We start from the raw sequence: 14093 nt of genomic DNA on the forward strand, positions 1-14093 counted from the left end.
TGGAAAAGAGGCATTCAACTCATTGATTTATTAAAGCAGTAGCAAGGAACACCCACTTTTAAGAGTGTTTCATTCTTTACGAGCATTCCTCCCCCTTTTATAGATATAACAAAAGAACGGAGGAAGGGGGAATAATTGTTGTTCCGTGCTAAGTAAACAAATAAACATGAACAACAAAAGGGCTCCAGAGATGAAGACTGTTTCTGTTAATCAAACTACACCATATAGCCATGGTACGTGGATGGTTTTGCAGCCGATGAAACCCGAATAACAAGCCAATCGTTCAAAGATTTCTCTAATTAATCTAGCCGAGAACATGAGTTATCCAGACCAATGATAGTCGGGTGAAAAGGGGAAGCTTTGCGGATTTCAGCTCCGGCTTCGATCCGCAGTCCTTCCCCGATGTTGGCTCGAGGTTGCTCCGTCCTTCTCGCTACTTCAGTACCCTGGACAGCGAGTGGATTGCCTTGTCCCGCCCCCTTCGCTCATCTGTCACAGATCTCGCCGCGGCCGTGGTTTTTTCAGACGCCTGTCAGAAGGCTGGGCGGGAGCCGGAGCCAATCCCGCGGCCGTTGGGTCCTGTCTCTCACTTACCTTCCCTTGCGCCTTCCCCAATGAGAAGGCGACGGAGGCGGGAGGAAGCCTTGGTCATCCCACCTCCCTTGTTAAGGCTTCTGGTACGGTAGGAGACCGTAGCTCAGTGCGGGGTGGGAGGGGGGGAAGCGCACCCAGACGGGCGACCCAACACACGCGCTTGGAGAAGGAGCGAGCGAAGAGGAAGGCGGCGGAGGGGCGGCGGCGGCGGCGGCGGCAGCGGGGCGCGCTGTCCAAGGTCCTGAAGCCGCGGCGCACCCGCGACCGCCACCAGGCACATGGGGAAGTGAGCCCCCGTCCCAACTCCAAGCACAGAAGGGCAAGAGACGAATCCGAAGCCAACGAAGCCCTTTAGGGAGCGAGTTCCCTTCCCTTGCTCTACCTTGGGCGGGCAGCCGGTCCAAAGTGTAGGCGAAGCCAGCATGGAGCAAGAGAAATATTTACCCGAGCTGATGGCTGAGAAGGATAGCTTAGACCTGTCCTTTGTTCATGCAATGCGCCTTTTGGCGGAAGGTAAGTCTTGGCTCTCCTCTCTTCGAGTCTGGCGGATTTTTTGTTGTTGCTGTTGTTGTTGTCGGATTGCTTGTTGCCATCCCCTCTGCCGAGGTTCCCTGTTGCCACCGCTGCTGCGTTCTGCGATTCGGCGCGGGCTACAACCGAGATGGGTTAAGGGCATAGAAACAGGCAGATCTATTCCCCGTTAGGAAGAGAAAAAGGGAGAGCGCTGCTCTCTCTCCCTCTCTCTCTCTCTCTCTGGCATTCTTTCGGATCTACGCACAGGCAGAGGGGTTGCAGAGGGAGAGCCGGATGAAAAGGAAGGACTGATTGCTTTAGAAATTGCAGGGCGCCAGCAAGTCAGAAAGTGCAGGAGGGGAGAGACCCCGGGAGTTCTGCCTTTTTGTGTGGCGTTAGCGCACTGCTTTAGTTCTGACACTAAGGTCACCAGAATACAAACCCTGACCGGGGAGGGGTGCTGGATTTTGGCAGCGTTTTGTCAAGTACGAAGCCTAAGCAGAGCTGCTGACAGATTTCCGGAGAAACACTGTACAAAATAAGCCGGGAATTGAAGTATCCACAGCAGAGCCCTGGAGGAACCCTCGTTCCTTTCGTAGATTAATCAGCAACAATTAGGCATTTTGTGAAACGTAGCCGTGCTGATAAAAAAAAGAGAGGCACAGCTTTCAACGAGCGTTGCCTTTTGCAGATTTTGCCTAGACTCCCAGCTATATCCTGCTAGGTCATGAATTAAAGCTTTGCATTTCAGAACGTGATGTCGCAACTTATTAAAGAATGTCAGAATGACAAGCGTAACAATTACTTCGTTTTCCTTATGGATTTATTTAATCATTTTACATCAATGATGGATTTTTTTCCTCTTTATTAAAGAAACTACTTAGGGTCAGGGTCAGACCAGAGTGGACAGGAGAAGTTCCCACATAAATGTACTTAAACAAAGACAAAGGCAACAACCTCATTAAAGATCAATATCGTGGTTTCAAAACAAAACTCATTGCCATGGTCAGTTTTGTAGAGGAAAAGAAGGGTTGTTACGGCATTTTTTAATTTTGCAAAAACTTTAATTTTACTTTGCTGCTGTTTGGATTTGTTAACTTTAACAATTATATTCTGAAGTTCAGCCTATCCCTATGGAATATAAAATGGAGATCCATTTCTGAAATATCTCCTGAATATTTCACTGGATAGTAGCTAATTAAAACTCTGTACGATGGTATAGTTTTATTTTGAAATTTGAGATATAGAACTAATAATATTTTTTTTAAAAAAATTCTTCTTTGAACTTTTTGCCTAAGCATGAGTGCCATACTACTAAGTTTGCATAATCTACTAATAATTCTTTCCTTGTACATTAAGAATGATTATTTGTTCTGTATTGGGGAACAGTGTCCTAATATTATTATTAAATTTGTTTGCCACTCATCGTTTGAGGCAACTCTGAGCATTTATTACTGGAAAGGAATTCAGATAGTCACAGATGATATTGGTCAGTTGGTCATCTGGAAAACTATGATCAGATGTTCAAATGTAAATAACTACTCACTTTTTAAACTAAAAATGCTTATATATGGACAAGCAAATACATTGCTTCAGTTGATTCTTTTTACAATTCATTTGCCTTAAAAATATAATTTAGCTGTCATTAAGCACATTATGTTAGCTCACAAATCCTCAGGTCTTCTTAAATTATACATCTAAAGGAGTCAGATTTACCAAAGTGTGCCTTTATAGAGGGTTTTTTTTCTTTTAAAGCTTTGCAATCAATAAAATGTGTTTGTTTCCCTCCAATACTTTGTAGATGCAATTTTAACCTTTCCCAGCAGGGGGAAGTATCTACTGAGACACAATGGGAATCCTAAGAGGAGTGAAGAGAGGGGTCTGCAGTGAAAAAATGTAATGGAATTTAAAATATACAAGTAATTCAAAACTAGAAATAACAGGGAGGCCATGAAAATAAGTTCTCATATGACTGTCCTCTTAAAGGCTAGAGTTTCACTCTGAATGAATTAGAAGCTTTAATAAATTAATACCATACTATTTTTGCCCCCCCCTCTAGTGTAACTTTAGGTGAGCATATGTGAATATTAAAAAAGAGACTAAGGTGAGCTGCCTCTGAAAGCCAGAGAGAATGCTAATGGGGGTTTCACACCAGCTCCCTGGCAACATCCTTCAAAACACCATCTGTCAAGGTTTCTGGAGTTGTGTAGAACAAATGACAATCGGTGCAAACTTTCATTAAAGTGAGCATACAAGGAATGGTATGAAATAGAGATACTGCAATGAGAATTACTCTGGTTGCAGGCTGTTCTTTGGAAAGCCAATTATCTGTTTTAAAGTACCATTAATTTACGGTCTGTATGTCTGTCTAGCAATTGTATCAGCCCTTAAAAATGACACCTCTCACTACAATTGTTGCATTGATATTGATTATTTGCTGTTATTGATTGATAGAAAAAAGCAGGGCTTTGACTGAAACTTCTTGCTGTGATGTGTTTGATTAAACTTTACAATAAAGTCCTCCTTGTTTTCAAGGTTTAGCATTCGCTTCAGTTTTAAAAAATATTGTTCGTCTCCTTCCTAATGCTTAGAAGTGAAAGTCAGACTGGATGATACTGAATTCTTAAGGAAATAAATCTTGGAATAAAGGAGAGAGGAGGGGAATAACTATTTCAATTCTGTAATTTCCTAAGGCTTCCGAAATTTGGAAGATACACCTTCTATTTTATGAATTGCATGGAGTTAAATGTTAGGGGTTAGATTTGTATAAAAACCTATAAAAATGTGTTTGGCTGTCACTAAGGTAGCATCAACATTTGTGTAAACAAAGTTCAGAATATTTCAGCAGCTAGCCTGTTACGTTAATTGCTATTCCTTTGGTGCCACGAAACCCTTCAGCATTCTCTCACATCCATCATAGTTTCACAAGTTTTGAGATTTTCCTGGGCCAGACATACTGCAGATATGCATTGAAATAAAGTTTAAGGTAAACTATTAACCTTATAAACCAGTACATTTTTCCTAGCGTAATTCCCATTGAACTCATTGGACAAGCTTCTGAATAATCACACATTTAGTTGAGCAATCATAACAATGAAAAGTAGACATGGGAAATAATGTGCCTATTCTTAATTCTGTGACCAAAATGTCACAGGTCCTTACTGAAAGAATCAGCAGTATTCTGAGTGTTAATGATGCAGGCTGCTCTACATCCTGCTGGGAAAAAATCAAATGACTTGGTTGACTTATTTTTCAATAAAGAAGGATGGAGTTTGAACATTGTTGTGATTCACAAAGAGCAAGCTGGATGGGCTCTTGTTTAATGTGCTGTCAACAAAAGCAGTCCCTCTCAAGTCATCTATTAGAAACCTAGTCATGTCACTATTGTCCAATCACAGTTGAGCAGAAGTAATAAACTATCCAGAGGTTCTAAATTCCACTCTAAAAGAACTCCTCCAGCTGATTAAGCTGCCTTGTGCAATTTTTAAAGTGGCCCTTTTAAAGTTCATTGTTCAACACAATTAATATACAATCTTTCCACCTGGCAGGTTAAGAGATTATTCAGCCAAGTAGCTTCCAATAGCTATAACAAGTCTGAAGTACCTAGCAATATTTAAATGCCTTTCTTTATGTGCAATGTTTTATTATTATAGCCCTTAGGGATACTAATCAAAGGCCATTTTGTGTGTGTGTGTGTGTGTGTGTGTGTGTGCTTTAGAAAGATGCCTGGTATCACGCAAAAGAGGTGGGATAAAAGGGGGAGGAAGGAATTTGAGAATGTGAATGGAAAATGTGTTTGGGGATTCATTAAAATGTGTTTGGTGAACGCAGGACAGTGGTGGTTTAATTAACTATTTTCATCGTGTTGTTGTTGTTGTTTTTTGTCTGATGAGTCTGTTTAGGGAAGGAAGGTGAAATGCAAAATTGCAAGAGAGGTGTGGGAATCTTGGGGTTCCCTATGACCAATGTTAGATTCTGATTTTTTTCCCCCTGAATTTGGAGGGCGAAAAAGGTTGAATAGTGATGAAGAAAATATTTTCAAATCCACCCTCCCCACAAACAATCTACTCTTTGCCATGAGTTTTTCTTTTCTTTGGAGAGATATCACACACATTCACAGAAACATGGATAGAGGTAGTTCTTGACTTACAATCACTTGGTTAGCGACTGTTTGAAGTTACAACAGCACTTACTTAAGACCATTTTTTACACTTACAACAAAAAAATCAGATGCTTGGCAACCCGTAGATACCGTATATTTATGTTGGTGGCCGTATCCAAGGGTCATGTGATCACTTTTTTCAATCTTCTGACCAGCAATGGCAAATCCAGATTCACTTAACAACTGTTAAATACAACTTAACAATTGTAGCCGTTCACTTAATAATTGTGACAAGAAAGTTTGTAAAACGGGACAAAACTCACTTAACTTAAGAGCCGAGGGGGCGCAGTGGTTAGGGTGCAGTACTGCAGGCCACTTCAGCTGACTGCTAGTTCAGCAGTTCAGCGGTTCTAATCTCACCGGCTTAGGGTTGACTCAGCCTTCCATCCTTCTGAGGTGGGTGAAATGAGGACCCTGACTGTGGGGGCGATATGCTGACTCTGTAAACTGCTTAGAGAGGGCTGAAAGCCCTATGAAGCGGTATATAAGTCTAACTGCTATTGCTATTGCTAACTGTCTCACTTAGCAATAGACATTTTGGGCTCAATTGTGGATTACCTATATATGAATATGTAGATCTTGGTATAGGTGACATGTTACATGTTTAGTTTGGAAGTTTTCAACAGGTAGGGTTACCTGTTTACCAATGAGTCATTAGGTGATAGTCTACTAAGTGAAGAAATGTAATATTTGGATTATGTTGAGCACAAGAATGCTCTCACTTTGATTATATTAATCCCAGATAATTTATTCATTAGGAGGAGTTGCTTTTTTCAGAGGAGAACTTAACAAATTGATGGGCCCATTTGCATCAACTTGTATGTATCAGTTTATGTTGCATTAATATAATTATAACCTAATCAAGGATTAAACTAATTTTAGCTTGCTTATTGTAATGGTTGTTAAGCAAATACCTTTTGATGTGTTTGTAATGTACAGAGGGAGAGACTAGTCGTAAAGATTAAGGCATATGCAAATTGTGTGAAATAATATGATCTGTATATTCAGGTTTACAAAAAGTCTTGAAAGGGGATTAGCTAAGGGCAAATGATAGATTCCGGTGGTGACTCACTAGATTATCAGCCAATTTAGGGAACAAATATATCCTAACTGTATAATGGTCCACACGTCAATTTTACTGATGTTACTGGAGCTAATGGGAGAAAATCTGTTGCAAAGCTAGGATCCCTATTTTCCTCGATAAATGTTTAAAACCACGTTAGACACTCTTTTTTTTAAAAAAAAAATGGAGATATACTTGGAAAGTTGAGGACATTTGGTTTACTTAATTTAATTTAATATCTCCATTTCAGACTGATTCTGGGTGACTTACAAATAAAAAAGTTAAAAAAAGGAAGCCATGTATATAAAAGGATAGGGCATGCAACCAATTCTGAAAATCAATAGCAATAGCAGTTAGACTTATATACCGCTTCATAGGGCTTTCAGCCCTCTCTAAGCGGTTTACAGAGTCAGCATATCGCCCCCCACAGTCTGGGTCCTCATTTCACCCACCTCGGAAGGATGGAAGGCTGAGTCGACCTTGAGCCGGTGAGATTAGAACCGCTGAACTCCCCATGGAGATTCGAACCCTCACCACCCTCCAGGCCTTGCGCAAAGCCGTTAAAACCTGGCTGTTCCCACAGGCCTGGGGCTAAAGAGCTGTTGCCCCCGTCTGGAATGGTATGACTGTTGTGTGTTTTTAAATTATGTATTGTTATGTATCGTTTATTTTTTATTTTTTTGTCTGTACCACCCCCCCCCCTTCCCTGATTTGATTTGTTAGCCGCCCTGAGTTCCCTTCGGGGAAAAAGGGCGGCATATAAATATAATAAATGAATGAATGAATGAATGAATGAATGAATGAATGAATGAATGAATGAATGAATGAATGAACTGCAGATAACAGTCAGCTGAAGTGGCCTGCACCCTAACCACTGCGCCACCTTAACCCCATTAACACCTAAGACCAGAATCATACACAAGCCCCCCCATAAAATAAAATCTGCAAAGGAGCTTCACCATCATCCTAATACAAGGCCTGGAAGAAAAACCAGTTTTTAATTTTTTTCAAAAAAAAAAAATTAACAGTATGGATCTCTCTGGGGATATCATTAGCAGCATTTCTCTGCCCTGTCTCTCAAGGTCTACCTTACATATCATTTTACAGAACCAAGGAGGCATATTTGAGGCGTCCCACAAGATGGCATTGCTTAATTTATGACATCTGAAGTGTGCCCCTCTTGCTGACCTCATCCATGAGTGGAAACACATAGAGATAGGCAGCCCTTCAGGACAAGAGAGACAGTGAATAAATTACAAAATGGGTACCATGGAAATTTTGTCTTTTCACGTAGCAACTAACGCAGTGGATCAACCTGTCATAAAATAACTATTCTCCAATAAGATTAACACATTTAAAAAGTTGCTATAAACTGAGGGCCCCTGGGGTTTTTTTTTCTTGGTTTACACTGATGTCACTCAAAACAAATTATTTGCTCTGATCTCACTGGTTAAAAAAAAATCAGATTCACCTGCATTATTGTTGTTGAGAAAGTATATTATTGCCCAAACATAGGATGTCAGAAAAGCAGCATGAGTCAATGCTTCTGCTTGAAAAAAAGGAGCTGTCCTCATTGCATAGTGAGGCACAGATTTCGCATAGCAAAATCATGAAAAAGTAGTGATGAAAGAAATGTCCTTCTGGGTTCGGCTCCAAGTGGGGAAAAAGACACTGGAGACATGGAGGCTGCTTGGAAAGATGGTTTGTTGGTGGACAGGACCACATGGCTTGAGCCCTGAACAGAAAAGGTGATCACATGCTTCAATGTTGGTGGGAGAAGAAGAGAAGGGCTGAGGGAGGAGCTTGCTAGGCTTTTTATAACCTGTTCAGTCCCACCTCTCTGTTTCCTGTTCCTGTGTAAGAAATGTACTCTGATTGGTTGTCAGACTCCCATGGGCCCATGCAGGGGCAACTCTCTAGGCTGTGTTTTGAATCCAGGTTTGGTTGAGTTCTCAGATGCCATGTGGTCAGTTGGGCCAATATTATCATGCTTTCCTGTAGCTGAAGTGGAGATGTCTTTATTATGTAAAGTGGACTAGCTTGGCCTTCTTAATGGCCCATTGACAAAGTGGGGATGGGCAGGAAGCTACAGGAAGCTGTTCTGTCTTTTAAAACATGTTTCTTTCTTTTCACATCCAGAGAAATATTCTGCCTTTTCAATATTTCCTAGGATATTTCATTTTTCTGGGAGAGGGCTGGGTGATAACATCCTACAGTAGATAAGTACGTAGGTCCGAATTCTTCCCATCACTACTGTAGACTAGACTTGAATAACCAAGCAATTCTAAAACACTATTTAGCTATTGAATATTTTGATAAAGTATATATCTCTGTTTTTGAAATATATATCTTTCAACGTGATGGCCACTATGCATTTAGTAGATGCATTTTAGTCTCTTGGTTAGCAGCAGCTCTCTCCCCTTCATCATCCCATCCTCAACAACACTATTGTGTTGTGGGTTTCAGTAGGCAGGAACCAGGCCAGCATAGCTACAATAGTGTTCTGACCCCCCCTCATCCCACACCAAAGCACACTCCAAGCCAAAGATAAGTTACGGCATTTAATTAACAGACAGACAGGTCCTTGGCAGCAAACCGGCACAGATAAGCCCTGGCAGCAATCCAGCCTGCCAAGCTCACAATAATGTTCTCCGACATTAGTTCCTGCGTTGACTTCTGCAAGAGGGGCGTGTGCACAAGCAGTCCTTTTATAGTCTGGAGAGGAGCCTAATGACCACCAGCTGAGTGCAATTACCTCCTGTACTTGCGCAACTGTTCCTGACGCCTATTAGCTTGTTGGTGCCGGGCATCCAGGAACAACTCACTGCTGGAGTCCGGATCACTCTCCCTTGTCTCCTCCCCACTGGTCCAAGGCTCAGGGTGCCTCCCGATGGCCAACCAGCCTCTCTGCGTCCTGCTCGGATTCGGAACCCTGCCCTCTGTCTCCTCCAGAGCCGACTCATAGGGCCCCTCGCTGTTGGAGTCTGGTGCAGCTTCAACGGCTCCTGCTGGGCCACAACAAATAGCATTTATTGACTCAAAACAGTAACCGAGGAACAGCAGGCAAATGCCTGTAATTTATACTCTGGGCCCACAGGGTCTTAGCAATAGCAATAGCAGTTAGATTTATATACCTCTTCATAGGGCTTTCAGCCCTCTCTAAGTGGTTTACAGAGTCAGCATATTGCCCCCAACAACAATCCGGCTCCTCATTTTACCCACCTCGGAAGGATGGAAGGCTGAGTCAACCCTGAGCCGGTGAGATTTGAACAGCTGAACTGCAGAACTACAGTCAGCTGAAGTGGCCTGCAGTGCTGCATTTAACCACTGCGCCACCTCGGTCTTAACCAATCATAATGCTTGAAAAACCCACCCAAATATGAATCTTCAAAGTTTCCCTCCAAAGCAGTTGGAAGTAACAGTGAGGGTCATCTAGAGTTTAGGTTCCCTGTAGGAGGGCTTAATACAACTATATATACATTCATTACATAACACCTTGGCCAGCTACTTTAGCCACTGAGCTCTGTAGCATGGACAGGCCTGACTGATAGAAATGAATTGAATTGCAGTGTATGAGAGAGGATGCAGTGCAGGGGTGAGTTCCTGCCAGTTCTAACCTCTGCTATAGAAGAGGTTCCACAAATCTACAGTGGAGTTTAGAACCGGTTCCAGCTCCCTCCCCCCACCCGTCCGCGCATCATCAAGATGAAGAGCGAGAGGAGGAATTCTGGGAGTTGAAGTCCACAAGTCTTAAAGCTGTCAAGTTTGAACACCCCTGGTTTTTTTTTTTCTAAAGGGTTAGAGGTGCAAGGGTCTTGCAACTTGACAGCTTTAAGACTTGTATGCTTCAAATGCCAGAGTTTCTGAGCCAACATTATGGTTGCTAAGCGAGAGCGTTTTTAAGTGAGTTTCACCACATTTTACAAGTTGCCCATGCCCACCCAGTGACATGGCTGGCAAGCCACTCCCACCCAGTCACATGGGTGACAAGCCACTCCCACAAAGCAGGCCACACCTACAGAAGAGGTTGTAAAAAAAATTGAAACCCACCACTGAATTCAGTGGTATTGGAAAACAGTGATTTTACAATAATAATTGAAGCAACAGGGAAAGGAGGAATTAGGTTGACATAGTGGAGTTTTTCTTCCTCTGGCATACCACACTGCACAGCCTCATCTTATATCCAATATTAATGTTGTGATACGTGAAAATAAAGGTAGCAAGGGTGTTTCCTTATTTTTAGCACCATATTTTTCAGAGTATAAGACGCAGCAAGGTTTTGAAGAGGAACATTTAAAAAAAACCAGTTTTTGCACTATGCAAACCTCCCCAAAACAATTTTCATGAAAATGGGCCTGTTTTTCCCCTCCCCCCTCCAAAAAGGGCATGAATAGCCCTTAGGTGGCTTGTAGAGTGCTCCTGGGGTGGGGCGAGTAAAAAATGGCCCATTTTTCACAAAAACGGTGCCGTTTTTTGTCAAAAAAAAAAAAAAGAGGCATGGATAGCTTTTAGGAAGCTTATAGAATGCTGTTGGAGGCTGGGAGAGGGTGAAGAATGGACTGTTTTTCACTCATTTCTGCCCTCCCCAACCCCCAGGGACTCTTTGAAAGCCATCTAAAAGTTATGCATGGCCATTTTGGTGAAGGGGCAGAATTTCGGGAGGCCAAAAATGCTGTATTCAGTGTATAAGACACACCCAGATTTTCAGCCTCTTTTTTGAGGGGAAAAAGTGCGTCTTATACTCCGAAAAATATGGTAATTCTCTCCACGGCAATTCCAATTTACAGAGAGACTGGCCCAAAATTACAGTCATCTGAATGAGCCACACATTTTTGCTAAACCCGGGAGCTTATAAGAAAATATAAGTAGTCCTTGACTTATAACCATTCATTTAGTGACTGTTCAAGATTACAAAAGCACTGAAAAATGTCACTTATGACTGTTTTCCACACTGACAACTGCGGAAATCTCCCCATGATCATGGGATCAAAATCAAAAGAGTTGGCAACTGACTCATATTTATGACCGTTGCAGTGTCTCCGAGTTGTGGGATCTGCTTTTGCAACCTTCCAACAAGCAAAAGTCAAGATTCACTTAATAACCATGTCCCCTAACTTAACAATGGTGGCAACAAAGGTCGTAAAGTGGAGCAAAGCTCAACAAAGGTCTCGCTTAGCAACAGAAATTTCAAACTCAGTTGTGGTCATACATCGAGGATGTATGATTGTCTCCCAGCCATCTACTTCTTGGAATACACCCCACTTGTTTCAGGGGGACACACATCCAAACAGCCTGCTTTAGATTGCTTTGTTAACTAGTTTTACTATTAAGCAAAGAATGAGCATCCTGCAGCGTGAGGGAAAAGAGAGACGGCTAATTAGAGGAAATAAAGAAAAATCAGCCTTCACTCTCCCCTATGGCCCTGGATTTGCTGAGGCAGTAGAGGCTGGCTGAAGCATGGGAAAAATGTTGATCTGGCGATGGGAAGTAATTAAAAATTAGCAGCAATGCCCACCTGTTTCTTTGTCTTCTTGTTCTGCTCATCCTTCTCTTTATTTCCCCTCATCCTTTGGTTCCTCCTGGGAGGAATCTCATTAACCAATTGTAATAATTATCCCTAAAGAAGGATACATCGAAGGGTGGGTGAAGAAAAGAAACGGTAAAAAGGTCACGAGAAGGAAAGGAGAGCCTGGTGGAATGGTAGAAACAGCTGAAAGAAAGAAAAAAAAAAGTTCAGTGGTATGGAAAATGGAATGAAGATAATCACCAGAAAGTTCTAAATGAAAATGTAGTGAAAGTTATAAAAATGCAAATTTATGAGGGGCAAGGGGCACGTTGAGGCCTAAAGCAAAAAAAAAAAAAAAAAAAACAGTGCAAATTTACAACTTTCAAGTTCTTCGTTATGGTTTGTTTTTTGTATATATGCATTTATTTATTTATATTTATGCAACTCTAGAAGATTCTACTGCAGCTTGATTAATGGTGATGGACAAAGATAGCTGCCAGTAAAGTTTGTAATTGGTCTGAAATTAATTCCTTTAATTTCAACTGCTGGAAGCTGCTGTCATTTACGATTGCTAATTTTTGGTGAAAGCTGCAATTATATATTATTTCTATTACTGTTTGGCATAGTGTGTGATTTATGTCCATGTACGGTATGTTTTAGGAGAAAAAATAAAATTCCAATTTCTATCACATTGATATGTGTATGTATGTATACATACATAGACATATCAATGTGTATGTATGTATACATACATACACATATGTATTCGAATCTGTGCTGTATTACGTCTTAGGCAGATGTAATACAGCACAGGTTCAAATCCCAGTAAGAGTATGGCTAGCTGATGAGAGCTAAATAGCTTGAAATAGATCTATACTAGTCTCCCTTTATTTATTTATCAGCACAAATACAACACAAATGTAAGAAAGGCAACAGTAAAAATATTGGGTTTCTGTCGTGATGATCTCTTGTGACCAGCCGATAGACAGATAATGGAAGCAGTTAGCTTCCTCCCATAATTGGGGTATACCAGGGTTTGTGACACTATATATATATATATTGGTGGCGCAGTGGTTAAATGCAGCACTGCAGGCTACTTCAGCTGACTGCAGTTCTGCAGTTCGGCTGTTCAAATCTCACCGGCTCAGGGTTGACTCAGCCTTCCATCCTTCCGAGGTGGGTAAAATGAGGACCCGGATTGTTGTTGGGGGCAATATGCTGACTCTGTAAACCGCTTAGAGAGGGCTGAAAGCCCTATGAAGCGGTATATAAGTCTAACTGCTATATATTAGATTTTTTACAACCCCTGGTAAGCCCCAATTATGGGAGGAAGCTAACTGCTTCCATCATCTGTCAATCAGCTCATCACAAGAGTCCATCATGACAGAAACCCAATATTTTTACTGTTGCCTTTGTTATATTTGTGTTTTTTTATTTGTGCTGATAAATATTTCAAGATGAAATTATAGACTTTTTGAAACATTGTGATTAGATTAAGGACATTAAGTGCTTTGGAACTTTCTATTTTAAGAGATAAATGGAAATTATATTTCCCTTTACATTCCTTTAATGTGTAAATTAAGGGTTTTTAATCCTTTATTTATCTATTAGATACATACCTTCTGCTCTTCTTTTTTTTAAAAAAAATCAAACAATTGAAAATTACACTGAACTAAATTAATCTGATGATCGTTTACATTTCCATTTTCAAAATCTTAATTATACTACTTCTACCTGTTAATGCAAAATTTAATCACTCTTTGCATTTGGATTTTGTTTTTAATACAAGTTTAGTGACTTAGTGGGGGAAATGAAAAAAAAAATAGCAAAAAGATTTTTAAACTATTGATTTTGGAAAATGAAGAATGGATTAAAGGTCCAGATGTATTTGAAATAAGAGTTTGTAATTAAATTCTCAAGATAAGAATCCTTCCCATGGGAAATGGCTGTGTTTTGGATTCCTTAGAAGGAAGAAACATGATAGGTTGGGACTTTGAGAAGAAACTACAGATTATAATTAAAGGAGAAAAATACTTAAAGTCAACTGGATGACCTATATGGAGGAAAATACTTTAACACTGGATGTTTTGAAGGATATTTCTGGAACAAAAGACTCAAAAGTTAATTTTAAGAATGTCTGTCACTATAGATAAATGATGTGTAAACGATGTTACAGAAATGGAACAAGCTGTACCAGACAAGACTAAAATTGATTTGAATGTGGATGGCAAGTATATCATCTTTTTTCATATCAC

General features: G+C 40.8%; 1 protein-coding gene across 10 annotated transcripts in view; it reads left to right on the forward strand.

The window, feature by feature from the left end:
* Positions 1-750: 750 nt before the first annotated feature.
* The window catches only part of KHDRBS2 (KH RNA binding domain containing, signal transduction associated 2), a 466489-nt gene continuing 453146 nt past the window's right edge, over positions 751-14093 (forward strand). For 9 of the 10 annotated variants that reach the window (XR_015697103.1, XR_015697106.1, XR_015697105.1 and 6 more), the window contains exon 1: positions 752-1107. Coding sequence is in view for 2 of the 10 variants with exons in the window: in XM_087718932.1 (XP_087575058.1) it covers positions 1017-1107 (91 nt within the window). In the remaining 8 variants the exon portion in view is untranslated. Of the gene's footprint in view, positions 1108-14093 lie in introns of all 10 variants that reach the window. The other variant, XR_015697109.1, reaches the window with a different exon arrangement.

The sequence above is a fragment of the Thamnophis sirtalis genome, unplaced genomic scaffold (assembly GCF_051295495.1).
Source record: "Thamnophis sirtalis isolate CommonGarterSnake01/CBP01778 unplaced genomic scaffold, rThaSir2_p1.2 scaffold_6, whole genome shotgun sequence".
Lineage (NCBI taxonomy): Eukaryota > Metazoa > Chordata > Lepidosauria > Squamata > Natricidae > Thamnophis > Thamnophis sirtalis.